Here is an 18,551-nt window from a genome sequence, read left to right as displayed (position 1 = left end):
ATCAACATGAGTGCCAAGAACGGTGCATACAGGGAGGATAACCCAATTCATATCTGGTGTTATATTGTAAACCTATGGAGATCTAGGGATTCAGGCAGTTCAGCAGAGTTCCAACAGGAATCTGCTCAGTTTATCATAGTAGTACGCAAAGCAGGATATCACACTATGACTGCAGTAGGGCATTGTTGTGATACATAAGTTTTACATTTGATGTAAACAGTTTATGGAATCAATTTTACGGTATACATCTTCCGACAGCCACAAAAGTCCCGTACTGATGGAAAAGAAAGAAACAGGGCAGGCAGTGACGGCATTACAGACTGGAGGTGCACTGACACCTGTAGATTTGTTCCCACCACCTTGTTTAGTGACAGTAATTGTCTTCTTTAGTTTAAGTCATCCTCGTTTTTTTTTGTTTTGTTACCATGCCTTTTTTTTTTTTTAACAAGCAAAGTATTGCATCAGTGCACCACCAGTCAAAGCTACGATCGGTTCAACTTTCTCCACAGATGCAACACTGCAGCTGTGTGAGCCTTCGTTTTCCTTCCTTGTGTTCCTGAGTTTGTGGGGTTACTGGGCATGAGCGTCGCCTGGAAAACAGAAACGACCTGCGGCTTCTTTACTTCTTCTTCCTTTCGTCCGTGAAAAGACAAAGCAATAAGTTGTACATTACAGCCTCTTCAGCTTGTTTTCGACTCCGATGTTGTGCTTTTTTTTTTTCACTTTCCAAAACCGTGGTTTCCCTCCTCTCTCTTCTGTGCAAATTTCAGATTGGATAAAGTGAAAGGAGACTCCTTTCCACCCTTGATTCACTTCTGGAACTCTGAGAGACACGGGGGGGAAAAAAACTTAAGATTCACAATATTGTAGTGAGAAAAAAGAGTGTGTTTATTGTTTGACTTTCTTTCATACCAGCTGTATATATGATGAGGATGATGACAGCCACACCCAGCAGTATTGCCAGACCACTGAGCACCATGGACAGACGCCCATACTTTCTTGCTCCTTCAATATCTCCTGTATGGAGAACAGACCTCGACTAATGGAAAAGGAAGGGGAGGGAGGTGATGAGCAATGAATTATTTAAATACATTAGAAGCTCCAAAGCACCTGAAGTGTTCGAAATGACATGGCTTACAAATGCACATAGAATATACCCAAGCATTGGAGCACAAGTAAAACAGACATCTGCATTGTGTTGTTAAAAAGATAACAAAGATGTAAATGAGCACCACTTACCACATGTGCGTACCACAACGCACATATGTTGAATGGCAAGGCGGGGCAAAAACACGCGAATACAGCTATCCAGAGGTAAATCGGGGGTGTGGACCCGGGTGGCACCGGGCCCAGGCTCAGCCGGGACGAGGACTTGGGTGGTGTCGCCAACTGCCCGATGGAGGCCGATTTAAGCGGTGATCTGTGTCCATTCTGATCCGCGTCCAGGGACCTCACGCTTCCTCTGATGGTGAGAGAGAAGGAGTCGGACGGTTTGATGTTGCTCTGGCCGGTGGGCTCGGTGACAGCGGTCCTCAGCAGCTTCTCCGTGTCGTGGAAGTCCGTTGGATTGGAAACTTCCCTCTCGCCGAGGGTGCTTTTCTCAAAGGCAGCATCAGTGTTGATAGCCATTGCTGGAAGATAAGAAATCTCAAAGTCTTAATCACCGTCTGTCGGAGCCGCTTTCCTTTGGGTAGAGATGCTGAAGAGGTCTCTTTCAGATGTTCTCCATTGGGGGACATTAGATTAAATGTTGTAAATTCAGAGAGCCTAATACCTTCGATGCAATCTATTTAATTAAGCAGTCTAACTCAATCAAAATGTCTTATTGATGAGCGAGATGTTATTGATGTCTCAGTCCCTCTCGCGTTTAGTTGGCGGTGAGCGTCCGGATGCGCGCCTTGCCTTTTACCCCCCACACCCCCACCCCTATTATGTAGTGAGGTATTACCGCAACCCTGACATCTCCAGAGCACATCACTGATATCTAAGGCCGACTCATGCACCGGGCAAGGCGTGTGGCAGCACAGAAACAGCAATTAGACCTCTGAAGTGAACACGCGTCGTGCGTAAAAGCTTTCCATTTACGCACGGGGACATCAGCTTGATCAGCATCTAAGGACCGCGTACAGGGCGTGTGAAGAGAAGACGAATGGAGAAAGAAGTAGGTAGCCAGTATGAACCACAAGCCTCTCAAGAAGCGACCGTCCTGACTCGGGTCCTTTTGTATTCTGCGTTAGGTTGAACTGGAATCCCATTCTCTACATCGGGTAATCAAGCTTTACCAAGTGTACCATAAAAGTTTATCGCCTTCTAAATGTCGTTTCTAATCAAATGCTTCACCAACTCCAGCGCTCACACATGTCAGACACCATCAGCACAGACAGTTCAAAAGTTTCATTCAGTTAAATCACGTGAAGTGAAAAACAAAAATAAAAATAAATAAAAAGAACTACCACCAGCCACTACATAGCAATAAATTAACGTTTAATAAATAACACACTCAATTTGAAAACCCGCGTCAAAATGAATGTTTTTGAGGTTTTTTGTAAATGTTTTGATTTAAGTAAAATACTTGTATTTATTCCACCTCAACCACACAGACATCACAGTTGCCAGGTGCTTTTTTTCTTTTTTTTTTTACTAATAAATTTTAAAACTAGGAATGCACAAACGTGTTAAAATCCCCGTTGAGACCCAACAATCCCCTTTAATTAAACCAAACATCCGAATTCCAATGAAAAGAGAATATTCCCTGTACCCGTTTCTTTAACCGGACCCCATTAAAGTTTAATGGGTTTCTTCTTACCATATTACCAGTCCTCCAACCAGGATCCTTCTAATGGTTTCTGTATTACCACTACTAACAACCTCATCAGTGGTAGGACAGTTTGTGATCAGTTCCTGCACAAACTGCATCCAGGACAATATTCAGGTTGTGTTGTTTGAATAGCGGGCTACTGGTTAATACAATAATTTTAAGCTGTTAACATCAGTCTTACCAGATGACTAAGGAAACAGTTTAATACCTGATATTTACTTTGCAGGTTTAAAATCACCACCATCCTAATGAGGCGGCGGTAATCCAGTCTGATTTGACTCCCCTTGACGCCCTTAGTTTTATAACCTTGGGTTTGTAGGGATCGCCATCCAGTGGTCATGTTGTGACATTACACAAGTCATGGGTTCATCGTGCAGAATAACTCCAGTTTCACCACATCGTCTCTATCATATTCTTGTAATACCATATGATGAGAGACTAATGGTATCATCTTTTGTGTTCATGCTGTGATTGAATCAACGTGTATTTAACAAACCTGAAGACTTTGTTGTTTTAGTGATGGACAGACTGAAGAACCTCAAGTCTATCATCCAATCAGTTCAAACCTGTAGTAACTAAATGTTTGACCTATAACAGACGCCAAGTAATCTAGGATGCATAAATATTGGTCACGTATCACCGTTAGTATGAAGGTTCTCTCAACAATCAAATAATATTAGAACTTCACAGGAGATCCTTTGAAACTTGGTGCATTACTGAAGCAGAGTGTGATTTTATATCCTAGAAAACAGACCTGAGGCAGCTGTTCCCTCTCTCATCACATCTGAAACACAAAAATCTGTGATTCATGTCGTCCGCACCAGAAAAGATTTGTTACCCGTCACTACGATGATTAGATAAGATTACCACAACATTTTTGCCTACCTGAGGTCATTTGACCATTTAAATAACATGTCAATTTTCAACATTTGCATTCAATTGTGCCGAAAAGTTAAGGTGATGGATGTGTGTGGTGCATTTTACACAGAAAGTACACAGCAAACTATAAATCTATTAATATTTAGTTCTTTATTGTGACAAAGCAGACCAAAGACATACTTTTTTTCTTTTTTAGAATATTGAACATATGACCATAAACATTCTGCTCTACCAAAAGTGAAATATTTCTTATTAACATAGAAATATGAACAATGGAGGGAGGTCACTAAACGCTGAGTGTGTGAACATGTCCTTTCACACCCCGGCCACTTCCTCTTCTTCGCTGCTCTGGGGCAGGGCTGACCAGAGCAGTTCTTCAGCTGGCAGCTTTAGCATGTGTACAGGAACATAAAGCTTGCCAGTGAAGAACTACCATGTGTCAGCCATTCAGGGCCAAGGGTGAGGAAGCCCTGGGAGTCAGCCAGCGAGCGTGAGATTTCAAACCAGACAGCCCGGAGTGACGCACAACCCTTTTTAAAGCACAAATGGCGACTTCATCTCCTTCCATTGTCAGCTCATGGTGAACATGCTCCTGTAAAGAGAAAAGAAGATAGAATTTAACTGCATTTCTCAACTCCCTGCTCCGGTAGCGTGGGTATGAGTTGGCCTGCAGCCAGTCAGACACACACACACACACACACACACACACACACACACACACACACACACACACACACACACACAGTAGATGGGTGAGGCCGAGTCACAGTGTGTCCGATCAGCTGTGAGTAAGTGGGTGAAATGAACTGATATTCAAGTCTGACTGGAGAGATGCATGCAGGATAATGGTCTGTATTAGCAGCAGGGAAATCTGCATCAGCAAGTTAAAGACTCATCTCCATGTTGGACTCTGCCTGCAAAGAAATTCTTAGTAGTTCTTACAGTCATGTTGCTCAAAATCACAGGCCAGACCCTGGAAGAAGGAAAAAACACTATTTTTGGTCAGTTACCTTGGTTACAAAGCACGAAGGAGAGGCAAGTGTAGACATCTTCTCCATGAAAGCAACGATGTTGGAATCCTTTCAGGAGTCCAAGAAAAAACGGTTTGCTTTAACTGTCTTAATTAATAAGATAGAAACCGGTCACTTAGTCTGATTTATAAAGCCTATAGTTAGTCAACTTAAAAACCTTTTAGGAGATACTCCTAGTAGCTAGTTTACAGCAGCATCGTCTGAAGATGGAAAGAATCTAAAATGGACTCATTGACACGGATTGGAGAGAGCGTATCTCCATCAGGGCCAAACAATCCTGCATTGAACTCTTCTCAATTTTCCTTAAAAAGATCGATTAATGAGTTCATTAAGTATCGGGTGTGAATGTGTGTGTATATATTAGATTTTCACTCAACAAGATTGTCCTTGTTCCCCTTTAATGAATAAAGTTTAAAGACACTGGCCTGACCCATGCCTCGCTCATCCGCAGTTTAGCGCTTATCAATATGCTAAAAGTTCAAAAGTACAAACTTTTTTTGCCTACTTGTCTTTTTAAATTCTTTTAGCTTTGGTTAGAGGTTTTACGTGACAGAGAAAGGTGGTTTTGGAAAAAATCTCACAGCTTATGCAATTATATCTCAAAGACCGGGTAGCCAAACAAGATTTGAAGGTTTGAATAATTCTTGGAGCGTAAATATGAAAAAAAACACACACAAAAAAAACAACAGTTCCTTGATAGCTGCAAAGAATAATAAATGAAATATGCACAGCTGGTGTTCACTTTCCAAAAAGCAACCACATCCAGATAAAGACGATAAAGCTGAATTACGTATGTGCGTCTCTTGCTTACAAAGAATGTAATCCTGCGGTGATTCTGAGGCATCGAGGACATGCTTGACTTCTCTGGTTGACGATGAGTAACACATGCTGTACATTCCTACAGTAAAGAGAACCAGAATGATCTCAGGTATTCCAGTGTCCCATAACTTGTAAAGTGTGTGTTATGGTGGGGGGTTGGACAGAAATGAAGTCATCAGAGTCTTCAATTAATTTGGATTTCACTCTAGGATCACTGTGAGAGAGACACCTGCACTCACACATTTAATTCTGATCGATATGAAAAATCCTGAAAACATTTTCTTCTTTCTGCTGATACATTTTTCCACTTGTCAGCTGACAGATAGCTTTGGAGTGGGTGAGTCAGTACGATTGCCTGTTCTGACTTGTTACCGATGTACAGTACAAAAGTGCACAAAATCAAGCCAACCACCACTTTTTTCTTAAACCACTACTGCAGCAAATTTACACTTGTTTCACCATAACACTGAAATCAAGTGACTCAATGGATCGCAGCCATTAATTCCAAGGAAATTTGACGCCTGTGCTGCATTGCCTTTAGATTTTCACTTCTCCATTCCTTCATGATTTTGCGATCAAAGTTGAGGCTTCTTTACAAAACGCGCTGCTACATCTTCACTATTCAGTTACTTTCGGTAACTGTCTCGTGTTCAGACTTCATGCTCTTCTATAACAAAATTTGTCAACCATCCTGGTTTTCTTTCTATTGTGTTGCCAGCTACATATGTGTAGAAATGGACATGAAAATAACGCAAATATTGGGTTTTTAGACTCCCAAGAAGTTTTGTAAATATTAACATTCACAATGCAAACAGTCAATTATTGTCTTCCCTGCACCACTGGTATCATGAGGGGAATGTTTTTAGACAGCAGAAGATTTTTAAAAGGTGGCCACTGGGAAACAAGTTAAATTCTAACTAGAACAACAGCAGTCACAGACTGCAACATCCCGCGACACCCCTGAATTCAAAATGTTATTCTTTCATTGCTGCTGTAACTTCTGACTCTTCACTGCCCTCTTGTGGATGCATCGATCCAGTATGAGGACATGGAACATTGTGGGCATTCACGGATACACTTGCATTAGAAAGTTTAGCACATCGGAAAACTGTGTGATTACACCTTTAAACCCAATCAGAATAGTGCATCTGTAAGTGTTACAAATACCTATTTCCAACACTTAATAAATTGCTCTAACGACGTCGGCGGGTGTGTAAAACGGTCAGAGTTCAAGGCCCAGGTTTCCGGTCCAGCACACAGCAGTGTAATGGCAGCTTCTTTACTTACTAAAAGCAGAAAGTAAAAGTAAACAATTTGCGACGTTTCCTACGGCTTGCAGCAGTCGAGGACTGACCGACTGAACATTCCCATTTCCACACAAAGGCCACGACCAAAACAATAGCAGCAGGACTTATCAGACAGCAGCAGATGGGTTTTTTTAGTCAGAATTTTGACTTTAACCAACAGTGTGCATGCGGTACTGAAGACAGTTGATCTGAGGAGAGAGAAGAAGATCAGGATCATTAAGTTGACTATCCTCGTCTCCCACGGGTGAATGCGCTAATGTCAGCCCGAATCAAGTCAGGGAGAGGAATGCACAAGAACTCCCAGAGTCACTGGCAGGCGTAGCGGTTGACTATGGCTGCCTCAACCTCAAACCAAAAGTCAATCACTTATTTGTTCCTTCACAAACTGTGACTGTATATTTTACTCACAATGAAAGGCAGTGTGCACCCCCCACACCCCTCCCGTCCCCTTTTTTCTTGCTGTACATTCTCTTTCAGATCTCCTCTTTCAGTTTCTTCTTCTTCTTCTTTTTGGTCCTGTCTGTCCTCTCCACCCTCTTTCTTTCTCGGTCAGATCAGACTGTCCCGCATTCCTCAAATTCCTGCTGCGTAAGTTAGAAATTCCATCCAGCTGCTGTGGGCTTGCATAGTCTCTCCTTTTCCATCCCTCTATCCTTCAGCCATCCCCTCTTTATCCACTTGTCTACATCTGGTCTACACCAGACAGGACGGACGTGGCTTGTCTCTCAGGTTCTCCATCACCTCCACCTCTCCCCCCTTCGGCCTTATCCAAGCGAAGGGAGTGAGATAGAGCCTGATGACGGCTGGTGTGGACGGCCTTGAGACGGGCTTTCATAGACAGGACACTGGTATAATACACTGTCTGATACACAAATTGCGAAGCTTATCTGAGACTGTGGTGTGTGTTCTCTTTCATGGCTGCACGGTAAGAAGGGGGAAAGTTGATTGGGTAGGATGTGCATGTCAGAGACGAATGGTATGTAAACAGGAAGGTGTGAACGAAACACTTTCAATGCAAAATGAGCCTTCAACTATGTAGGAGATGCTTTTAACAGCCTTGACACTGCAAGAACCTGAATATATTCATTTGAGTAACTTGAGACTGTGGTTAAAATACGATTGGAGTGGGAACACTTCTGTTTAAGTGTTAGAAAACAAATTAAATGTAGACATATGATGGGGAGACAAACGTCTCTGATCACTACAAATGTACTACTTTGGTGTTTCTGTGATTCGGGAAATGGTATCTTTTGGCAGTGAAACGGAACAAGAGAGTATGTGAAGACAGCAGAATTGTCACGTCAGCTTGTGCTGCAGCTCTGTTAAACATAATAAACGTCACATACCATTCAGGTGCATTCCTCTACTGCGGGTGTGGCCCGATGGCAGAGTGGTTTCTGCCCCAGATTGTAGTCTGTAATATAGACTGATCATTTTAGACTGGGAATGGGGACAAAGACAAGGAAAAGGGCGGTGGCTTTGGCAACACACTCATTGTAGTGCAGGGAGGCTCTTCTAATGCTGTGCTGCTTCTCTCCACTGGACTTTGAAGGCTGCCTGATTTCAAACCCTGAGATCAGGTGAAACGGAGGGGTTCAGGGTGTTCGGCTTGTGAAGAGGAGTAGCTGAATGTCATCCTGAGAGACGATGCTACGTGAGGTCCGTAAGCCTGTCCTCTGGCAATCTGTGCCATTTAGTTCAAAGGAACGAGACTGTCTGCCCCCCCACCCCACCCCAATGAAACTGCATAACACATCCCTTCTTGCCCCATCCTCCCTTGACAAGGCATGCAATAGGAATGAAGGGTGTAACCCAAGTTGAGCAAGATGGCTTCACTTCTGCAAATATAGGCAATAAAACAGCTCACGGGAGCGTGCTGGTTTTGTCAGGGTGCAGGGTAAACAGCACATGTAGATGAGTTGCTTTTTAGCTGGCACCCTGTCCGGACCATGTGATCCTCATTGACAGGGTGGCTTATGTCACGCTCTGGATTGCAATGGCACAAATGCAGCTCGTGACAGCCTATTGCGCATTCCTACCGGTGCGCTGAACTCTGGCTGTACAATTATGTAAGGCAGGCTCCATCGATGTGATATACAGTACAGTCACCATGATATCATTGGACTTTGCTTTTCTGTCTTTTTTAAATCGGTGTGAATGGTTGTAGTGAATTGCGTGAACAAGTTTAGGAGACCTGAGACTATAAAACCACACAGACAGGCCTAAATATTTAGTTATGGCTCCGGTCCTTATAATCAAACATAGTTACATACTTGTGCTTAGAATTAATCCATCATTGGAGGAATGATCTGCCAGATAACTTCTCAAGTGGGGGGGGGGGGTCACAGCATTTCTGAGGAGTGACTACCCTACCACCTATCCCCTACTTGAGCACAGGCTTTTTCCTTGGCCTATAATGAACTCAGCAATTTTTAAATGCTGACACTTGTGACAAGTTTGCATTACATAAATCCAAATCTCCGGTGTAGCCGAGACAAACGGCGTCTGATCGTTGTTTCCAAATGACTAAACAAATTCTCTCTTCTGTTAATTTATGAGCGTGGCAGTCGTGACACGTAACGGATTTAAATATCAGAAGGGAAATTTTTTTTTTTTTTAAAAACCCTTTAGCATGACGTCTTTGCTGCCTTTCCCTGCTCGGATCTTTCTGTTCTCGTCTTAATAAAATAACACCATGCTGGCCTTACAACAAATACACTCGGTCTCTACTCTCTGCTGATTAAATGTTTCCAGAAGCTGGCCGGTCAGATTTCTAAGGTTCCAATCAGTCCTTCCAGCTCCCCTGTGTCACTGGGCCTCCTCCACATGACAGACAGGCCTTCAGCCAGAACTCCTAAAACATCAGATCCACATCCCCTAGAATGTGTGGAGGCCCCAGACCAGAACCCAGACCCGCAGCGATGGGGGGTACTGGAATAAAGTCGAGTTAAGGGCGGTTTATATTCTAACTGGGTCATCACACAGCCACGGGCTAAACCATGTTGGCAGGAAGAAGCGTTCAACCAGCAGACACACACACACACACACACACACACACACACACACACACACACACACACACAGACACACACACACACACACACACACACGCCCCACCTTGACCACCGGCCGGGTCGCTCCTGCGTGGCCGGCACAGCTGAGCGGTCCGGCGGAGTTGAGGCGGCCTCGCCCACCGCTCGAGTCCCGGCCGCTCGGCAGGGCGTGTCGTCTGTAGTCTGGTCGGTACGTGGCTGTCTCCGTCCGCGGTCCTCTCTCCCAGGTGGTGGCGGGTTCGCAGCGCGGCGGCGACGGAGCGCAGAGCGCAGGACTTCAACCCCTTTTACACAACTCCTGCTCCAGTCCTCCCCCCGCTACCGCCCTCCCCTCTCTCTCTCTCTCTCTCTCTCTCTCTCTCTCTCTCTCTCTCTCTCTCTCTCTCTCTCTCTCTCTCTCTCTCTCTCTCTCTCTCTCTCTCTCTCTCTCTCTCTCTCTCTCTCTCTCTCTCTCTCTCCCTCTCTCTCCTCTCTCTCTCTCTCTCTCTCTCTCTCTCTCTCTCTCTCTCTCGCTCCCTCACACACACGCAGATCTGACACACACACACACACACACACCCGGCTTCCCTCTCCGATCAGCTGGCTGCGTAATGACGTAGCAGCCACCACAGGCTACGTCAGAGTCTGTACGCATCTGACGTCACCTCGTCCCATTAACGTTAACGCCCTGTTTCGTTTCCGACACGTCAGTGAGGTTTTTTTTTATTTTTTTGTTTTAGACGGAAGTCATGACACACCAAGGTGCTTTAGTTTTGTCTATTTGGAAGGCGGTTGTTATAAACTTATTTTATGGGTTCATTGAATCAAGGAAACTCATTGATTTTCCTGAATTGAAAAGTTGAATTGTGAGAAAAATAAGATGTGAAATTTGATGAAGTTATTGACACTTTTTGCTTCTTAGAAAAACATCCGGATTTGCTGAGCTTCCACAAAGGGTGACCCTGAAAATCTGTCACCCGTTTCAATCCCCAGGGCCCACCTCTCCACAAAATTTCATGGAAATTTGCACAAAGGTTTTTGACTTATTCTGGTTACAAACCGCTCATTCATATAGTTTCCTCTTTTCTTTTTTTCAATAATAAAATCTTATTTCTTATTATAAAAGTTAGCATTGCTAATCCTTTTCAGGTTTGGTAAAGAAGTCTTAGAGATTATATGAATTAGCTGAGACTCTTCATGGTTCAGACACCCATCCTGGGTTATTATTAACTAGCAGCCGGTAAAATATTGGACCCACTCATTGCTGACCTTGTAACTTCATGCTGGGACCACACCAATACCCCATTTAACATTAAGCACCTTAAAATACAAATGTTACCCCACTGACATTTGATAACTTTTGCTACCAACACAGTTTACAGTCGAGCTGAACGGAACTAAACACCAGTGAGTCATTTCCCTCAGGATGTCTGTGTTGTGTTAAGAACGAAGGTTAAACAAATACACACATTTTATATGTAAATATTTGAGTCATGAAACTTGTTCATCATACATGTTCAAATATTTCCATAAAGATGCATATTAGTACCTTTTTACTGTCACCATTAGTTGTTTCAGTTTCAGCAGTATTGCAGTATTACAATGGGATACGTGTGTAGCTTGTACAGCACCTGTCAAACACACAATACACTTTCAAGACAAAGACCTGTGAGCGGAGTAACAGCAACATGTGACCCAATAAAGCTTTAAGAGTGGCAACGCCCTTACCTAATAAGCTCCAAATGACCTTGCTATGAATTAAGTACAATTATACGCTCAAATTATAAGTAACATTACATGGTTATGGAGTTTCGAATAAGATTTTAGACTTGATTAAACCTTAATGAACTCATATGTGCATGGGAACAGAAGCAACAGGAGAACAATGATGATAAGATAGATAATAAAGCTAACTTCAGATAGATGTTGCTGTGGAGCTCTGTTGTATAGCTGACTTTTAATATTTCTTTATTTCTGTGTTATTGCTATATAATTAATTAACTAATGCTATATAATTAATTCCCCTAATGGGACCTCCTTAAGGGATAAATAAAGTTATACTCTCTACTCTAATGATTGTGTTGATGGATTAGCATTTTATTAATTTTATTTATGTTTATAATTTGGCTTTTATTGATTCAGTTCTCCAGTTTTACATTCCGAAATGAATTCATTAAATAAATTTAAGCATCTTATTTTTGCCTGAGGAGATTAATTAATCTATGTCCATAACTGTGAATAATGTCAGCAATATTACATTCATGTTACATTCACAGCTCAAATGCAAATCTGTTCTGACTTTTCTGTGGTGAATGTCTCAAGGGGATTCAAAACCATACATTCTAAACACTTAACAGGTCCAAGAATGAGTTAAAACAGATCTCTTTAGGTTTCATTCAGGACCTACATTTGGCACAAATGTGTCTGGAGATAGGAGATAAGCGGGTCAAGAAGAACATTATTCTCTCACAGCCGACATTTGGTTTCTCCCAAGGTCAGCAGCTGTGTGCTGCGTTCTTGCTTTGTCACCCTGCAGCTTTAAGATTTCTTCACTCTGAGGAGCTGCTTCGTCACTGTCACCTGACACACTGAACACACACTTACTGAACTCACACACTCTACACAGCAAATCCTCACGAGGCCAAACCTGCAGTGTCATCATGTCTTCTTCTTTCAGTGTTCCCTGCCGACTTATTCCCAGAACATACAACTCATTTAGGATTAGTATTTAAATTCCAACATGTTACATGCAGAGATTAGAACAAATATATTTCTTCCTCTAATTATGTGTGTTTTCCATATATATTTCATCAACAAGTTCTCATTCTCAGGTTGTCATGTATGGTATCAGTGGGTCGGGTCAGTGGGTCAAAAATGTCAAATAATTTGAAAATTTATCACAAAATCCGTTCATAGAGCTGGTAGTTGTTTCAGGGTTAAATATTTACGGTAAATAGTTCCAACATCAACTGACAGACAATTATATGTCATTAACTCGTCTGTCCTGATTGACGTATTATTCACATCACACACGGACACTCATCAGAACAAGCCATGAGATGGTGGCAGGGTTACAGGTGCTGTGAGCAAATTGTGACATGAGGGTCGAAGGCTTTGTGAAAATGTGTTCTGTTTAGCCAATCAGTTGTTAATTTTAGTTGTTGTAACATTAGCATGTGTTGTATGGCAACAGCCACCTCTGTTACTTTAAGAAAACACCCATCCACATTTCACTGTGTAAACTTTGTGACTAAGCGTCATGGCTGACGCTCCTTCATTCTTCCTGTAGTTCTTAAGAGCCCAGAGGTGCAGCGGAATGCAGTAGCAGGACAGACTTGTTTGAGCACAGAGCGTGAACCTATTCTTAGCAGTGGTGGGTGTATCGTTTAATAACAGAAAGAACATAGAGTTTAATTACCAAGTTATTATTGGAAAGCATTACAGCATGTGCTACATTGCAGGGGACAGTGTTTCAACTTGATAAACTGAACATGTGTGTTTTTTCTTCTGTTTCTGTGTGAAGAGTTAAAAGGAACCAGTAGAGGTTTGGGACCTATGAAATACCACACTGTTGTTGATGTTATCTGAGGTAGCATTTGGTATTTAGTTCTTTAAACATTAGAAAGATGCTGAGTTTTGAACTGCCAGGCAGGAGGCCTAGAGGAAGACCGAAGAGGAAGTTTATGGATGTAGTGAAAGAGGACATGAAGGTAGTTGGTGTGAGAGGAGAGGATGTAGAAGACAGGGTTAGATGGAGGCAACTGATTCACTGTGGCGACCCCTGAAGGGAAAAGTCGAAAGGAAAAGAAGACGAAACATTAGTTAGTGCACTATTTTTGCTTTTCATTTAAACAAATAGAAACGTGCATTTCTTAAAACAACGCTGTCTTACTTTGAAATTGTCTGTAAAGCTGCTAAATGGAGGTTTAAAGCGTGTTTTCAGGCTGGAAAGTTAGCAACTGGCTATGAACCGAGATCCAGATGTTTTCCTGAGAAGACAGAGACAGTGAGTCCATCACTGTCTCTGTTTCCTGAGAAGACAGTGATGGACTCACTGTCTCTACAATAAACAGTGAGATGCCTGGAAACACAAATCAAGTGTGGTGAAAAGGACTAGTTTTTAAAAGTAGTCCATCGGAGTGTAAAAGGCAGTAAACTGTGATATAAGTTGCACATTATCAATCTTAGGTTAGCTTCAACCACCTGAATTTAGTTTCATATAGCTTTTGATCTGACATCGTAAACTACTACATAAAAAGAAATAATGTATATTTTGATGTATTTTGTGTACTGATAATAATCTCCCTTGTATTCTTTATATTTGTGGCTTGGGGTAGCAGTAGCTTAGTCCACAAGGTGAAGGTGGCCAGTTCAAATTCTGGAAGATGCACTGGCAGCAGGAGAGATGCACCTCCTGAGCACTGCTGAGGTTCCCTTGAGCAAAGTCACGAACCTCACAATCTTCTCCGAGGGTGCTGCTACACGGCTGCCCCTCACTCCACCATCTCTCCTCTAAAGTGCATATTGTGCAGGCCCTGTGTGTGTGTGTGTGTGCGTGTGTGTGTGTGTGCGTATGTGTGTGTGTGTGTGTGTGTGTGTGTGTGTGTGTGTGTGTGTGTGTGTGTGTGTGTGTGTGTGTGTGTGTGTGTGTGTGCGTGCTCCAGCCTGTACTGAGTGAAAAAGAGAATTCTCCAAATGAGAGTTTAATGAAGTAACTTTCGACCACTGCCGACATTAATATGAGGGCTTAAAATAGTTTGGACCAGCAGGTCTCACACTGCTCTGGTTTCATCTGGCAATCATGTGCCATTACTGAGCTCTCATTTCACTGTGACGACAGCAAGCATGTAGTTGACATTTTGTTTGCTCAAGCACACAGCTTCAATCTGTCAATATTGTCTCAGAACTCTGTGAACTTTACTTCTTTTTACCCAGCCCCAATTATAAGACTGCAGTCCAGTTTTTTTCCAGCCATTTTTGCACATATATATTTATATATAATATCAAATTTTTTTTATAGCATCACAGAGAAAGACAAATAGCAGGTAGAGAGTGAAATTCAAATCTGTCATTCGTATACTATACATCATTATAAAAATAGTAAGATAGTCGTGAGGTTAAAATTATCATATAAAAATAACAACAGGAGAATATCTGCTTTGTTCCTGCAATAATTATGAGTCCAGTTTATTAATCCTTTTTAAAGTAACAATTAATGCTTGGATTAACTGTGTTGACAGTAATTTATTGTATTAAAGGGACAGTAAAGTTAATTTTAAGTGACATATAAGTTATTCATCATTATGAAAAATAGAAGAAAAAATAAATTTTAGGTGTGTAGCATCATCCGTTTGGTCAAAAAAGCTTAAAATCTGCGCCGCAGCAGCTTCCGCATTCAGTGATCACGTGGGCGTCATACGTCACTGGAGCCAAACATAGCTTAGCAGCCATAAGAAACAGTACAATTCTAGACGAGATTAACACCAAAAGTATCATGGTTACCCGTGAGGTGAACGGTTGTGTCAACAGAACAGCAAAATTAATATTAATAAATAAAAGTTTCACGTAGTTATGTCCTATATATTTATATTGTATTTATCTGACCTATAGTGTAATGATATATACTGTATGTATAATAGATTTTATAATGCATATGATCAAAGGTATATTGGCTGTCTGTTTTGCATATTTAACACATCAAAAATTGTAATTTTTGTGCCCAAAGGGATTTGCAGCATATGTTAATAATGTGCGATTATATTTTAGCATGTTATGATTTTCTGTTTATACTGTCTGTAATCCACAAACACATCAAATCAATAAAGTATACTTCTTCTTCTTCTGCTCATTTAATTTACTATCCAACGTGACTTTGAGGAAGTTAGGTGATTACTTTTGAAGCTGGATCGGGGTAAATTGATGAAATCTGGATCATTTGTTCATTTTCTTGTCCGCCGAATTTTTCATTTTTTAATTTGTAGTAGTTTTTTTTGTTTTTTTTTAAATTTACAAGACCATGAAAAATAATATCAGTCTAAACAAAAACGTTCAGGCATCTAAATGGACAACTCAAGATGTCACAGGAAGGGGGCGGATTGGGGTCGGGAAAAGGTGTCCTGGGTAAAAAATAAAAATCGAAATAAATTTTTTTTTAAATTCTTTTTATAATTATCTTCCAAAATGGGTTTAATGAATACATTAGATACCGGTACAAGCAGGACTTTTTTTCTTCGAAAAAAAAAACAAATGTGTGACGAGTCTTGTTGCCATGGAGACGCGTCAGCGGACTAAAAGGAAGTATGGCGTGGTCGTAGAAATACATCCCTCAGACAAAAATTCATTGCGCATCATTGCAGATCTCAGAACTTTTCCATCGTCAACCTGTTCCGACTTCTTGTAGTTTCTCTCAGGACCACGTGTTCGCGGCTTGTTCCACATCGACACGGCGGAACACGACGACGTCATGCCGGAGGAAAAGAACCGTGAGCCGCTCCATCCGATCGGAAGCTCTGACAAGAAGAGCACGAAGAAGAAGAAAAGGAGAAAGAAGAGACTCACCGATTCTACCACTCCTCCAGAAAACACAGGTGAACACATTTTCAGAACGTGAAGCAGACTTTGGTTTTACATAGATCAAATTTGACTTCACACTGAATCAGCACCGTTTCAGATCCAATTTGATTCTTGATTTAAATTCTTATTTGTGGGCCTTACACATTTAAACATTTTGGATCACAAGATTGCTCAGGACCAGATCTCTACATGACGTCCATACATCCATTCATCCATCCATACATCCATTCATCCATCCATTCATCCATTCATCCATCCATTTTCTTGGTGATGATACAATCTCTATCGTCTCATCTTCAGCCTACCTGTGTTGCAGGTCATGGGTTTGCTTGATAAGGAGAGAACCCAAACAGACATGGGGAGAACATGCAAACATTTCAAGTCCCAAGGAGAAGAAAATATAAACTCTAAACATCCATGAAGTTAAAAGCAAAAATCTTGTTTGTTTTTGGTTAAGATCTCATCCAGCCGTCAGAATCTGCGGCCAAACAATATGTCTCTAAAGCTTTCATCCAAATCTGTTCAATAACACTGACTTTTCTTTAAAGTATCTTTTTCATTGTATTTTACTTTGTCTTAGCCAGACGACTACATGCAAAACCCATGTGCAACTCTAAATAAAGATTACAAAGCCTACATGAACACAGCAAAACACATCAGGGAGGGAACATTCTTCAAAAGGATTACTTTGTGCCCAAAAACCTGTTATTCATGTATAAAAGCCACCTTTTGGGTGAAAGAACATCAAATTAATTTTTTTTTGTGGTATTATACAGTGGTAGAGGAAATGAACATACATATCCATATTATAACAGGCCAGCATACTATTCTGGCATGTCATAAACAAGGGCATTATTTTTTTCTTTATTATCATGGAATATTTTATGGCTTACCTTGACATGTGGGACGTGACATTCCCTATCAAACATTAAGTATATAAGGAGTCCTGAAGGAGCTCAAAGTGATCATTTACTGGTTCATGCGCCTGCCAATACAAACACTCATCCTTCTTCAAATAATAAATCAGTATTTATTACATGTCAAGTCATTACTACCCACAACATGCCAGGACAAACTACAGAAGAACCTAGAAAAATGAAAGCCTTATGTATTCCCATCATAGAAATGCAGGATTAAATCAAATTTGAGACCCAAGTCTTTGTTATAGTAGAGGAAATTAAATTATTGTGCCTCATTTTTTTTATTAAAAGCATATCTGCTAGAATTCCTCACAGGGTGAACGCCAGCGAGCACAGAAAGTATCCTCATAATAACTGTCATATATTGAAATGGCTGAAAGCCCCCAAGCCCCCCTCATCACTTTAATCTATTTTTGGTCAAGCTGTAAAGTTGAAGCATTGTAGAAATAATCAGTTGAACTGACACTGATGTATCGTGACTTTGGCAGATACAATGAAGTCGGTTGTAACTGTACATAATGTGAGTGGCTGAGGTTCACGCGGGGAGCCAGAGGGCACCCTGCTGTGTTGAGTCGGTCATTATAAAACAGGCCCCCAGGTCACATGTTACAGCGCACTGCTCTGACCCAAGCATCACCCCCCACTCCAAAGCGTGTCATTACAAATCTAAGACCTCGGGTTTGTTCCATAAATGTCTAACACGTGTGTATGTGCTGATGTGTGTATGCTGCCTCCCTATAGAAAAACCTCAGGTTGCATCCATGCCCCCTGAGACGCAGCCGAAGTCCCTGCTGCCTCCTGTGAGTTCAGCTCAGCCACGAGTCCAGCTGCCCAAGCCCAGACCTGCCAGTTTGAAAGATGGAGAATGTCTCACCCGTAGCGGCAGGAGGAGCAAAAAACACTCCAAAGATTCATTGCCCCCGCCTACAGCCACAAGCAAATCTATGGTTGCTGAAACTCCATTTCAGGGCTACGTGAAAAACCTCACTCCCCAAGCCAGGGAGAGCCTGAGATGGGAGGGTGTGCTAGAGGACCCTCAAGCCGAGGAGAAGAGGCTGGAGCTGTATCGGACCAGCAGAAGGCAGCGGTACATCTCACAGAGAGAGGCTCTGTTAAAGCAAAGCCAATGTGTATCGTGAGAAGGAACAAGAAAAAGGCTTTAACTGAGTCAT

At 41.8% G+C, this 18,551-nt stretch overlaps 2 protein-coding genes and 1 long non-coding RNA gene across 4 annotated transcripts; 1 reads left to right on the top strand and 2 right to left on the bottom strand.

Moving 5' to 3' along the window:
* Positions 1–28: 28 nt before the first annotated feature.
* Positions 29–1,838, bottom strand: LOC137606606 (trafficking regulator of GLUT4 1-like). 2 transcript variants are annotated; one of them, XM_068331935.1, is made up of 3 exons: positions 1,240–1,838; positions 913–1,039; positions 29–823 (listed from the first exon to the last, which is right to left on the bottom strand). In XM_068331935.1, exons 1-3 carry the CDS (start codon positions 1,627–1,629, stop codon positions 810–812), a joined length of 531 nt encoding a protein of 176 aa, XP_068188036.1. In that variant the 5' UTR covers positions 1,630–1,838; the 3' UTR covers positions 29–809. The 2 variants fall into 2 exon arrangements, with proteins under 2 accessions (XP_068188036.1, XP_068188035.1); XM_068331934.1 differs by having other exon boundaries at positions 29–1,039.
* A 1,990-nt stretch (positions 1,839–3,828) lies between these two features.
* On the bottom strand, positions 3,829–10,200 carry LOC137606127 (uncharacterized). The gene is made up of 2 exons (XR_011037825.1): positions 9,972–10,200; positions 3,829–4,289 (listed from the first exon to the last, which is right to left on the bottom strand). It is a non-coding gene; the product is annotated as an uncharacterized lncRNA (long non-coding RNA).
* A 5,954-nt stretch (positions 10,201–16,154) lies between these two features.
* Positions 16,155–18,518, top strand: liat1 (ligand of ATE1). The gene is made up of 3 exons (XM_068330429.1): positions 16,155–16,196; positions 16,287–16,473; positions 18,121–18,518. The coding sequence occupies exons 1-3, from the start codon at positions 16,155–16,157 to the stop codon at positions 18,516–18,518; spliced, it is 627 nt and encodes a 208-aa protein (XP_068186530.1).
* Positions 18,519–18,551: the final 33 nt, after the last annotated feature.

This window comes from Antennarius striatus, chromosome 13 (assembly GCF_040054535.1).
Source record: "Antennarius striatus isolate MH-2024 chromosome 13, ASM4005453v1, whole genome shotgun sequence".
In the NCBI taxonomy this organism is placed as follows: domain Eukaryota; kingdom Metazoa; phylum Chordata; class Actinopteri; order Lophiiformes; family Antennariidae; genus Antennarius; species Antennarius striatus.
Note: the sequence above shows the minus strand (reverse complement) of the source record. Positions and strands in the feature narration are given on the sequence as shown.

Coding starts and splice junctions, on each gene's coding strand:
- LOC137606606 (XM_068331934.1), bottom strand. CDS start 1,629: ATGGCTATCAACACTGATGCTGCCTTTGAGAAAAGCACCCTCGGCGAG. Junction 1,040..1,239: donor CGTTGTGGTACGCACATGTG/GTAAGTGGTGCT, acceptor CTTTTCCATTAG/TCGAGGTCTGTTCTCCATAC.
- liat1 (XM_068330429.1), top strand. CDS start 16,155: ATGGAGACGCGTCAGCGGACTAAAAGGAAGTATGGCGTGGTC. Junction 16,197..16,286: donor AAAGGAAGTATGGCGTGGTC/GTAGAAATACAT, acceptor GACTTCTTGTAG/TTTCTCTCAGGACCACGTGT. Junction 16,474..18,120: donor CACTCCTCCAGAAAACACAG/GTGAACACATTT, acceptor GCCTCCCTATAG/AAAAACCTCAGGTTGCATCC.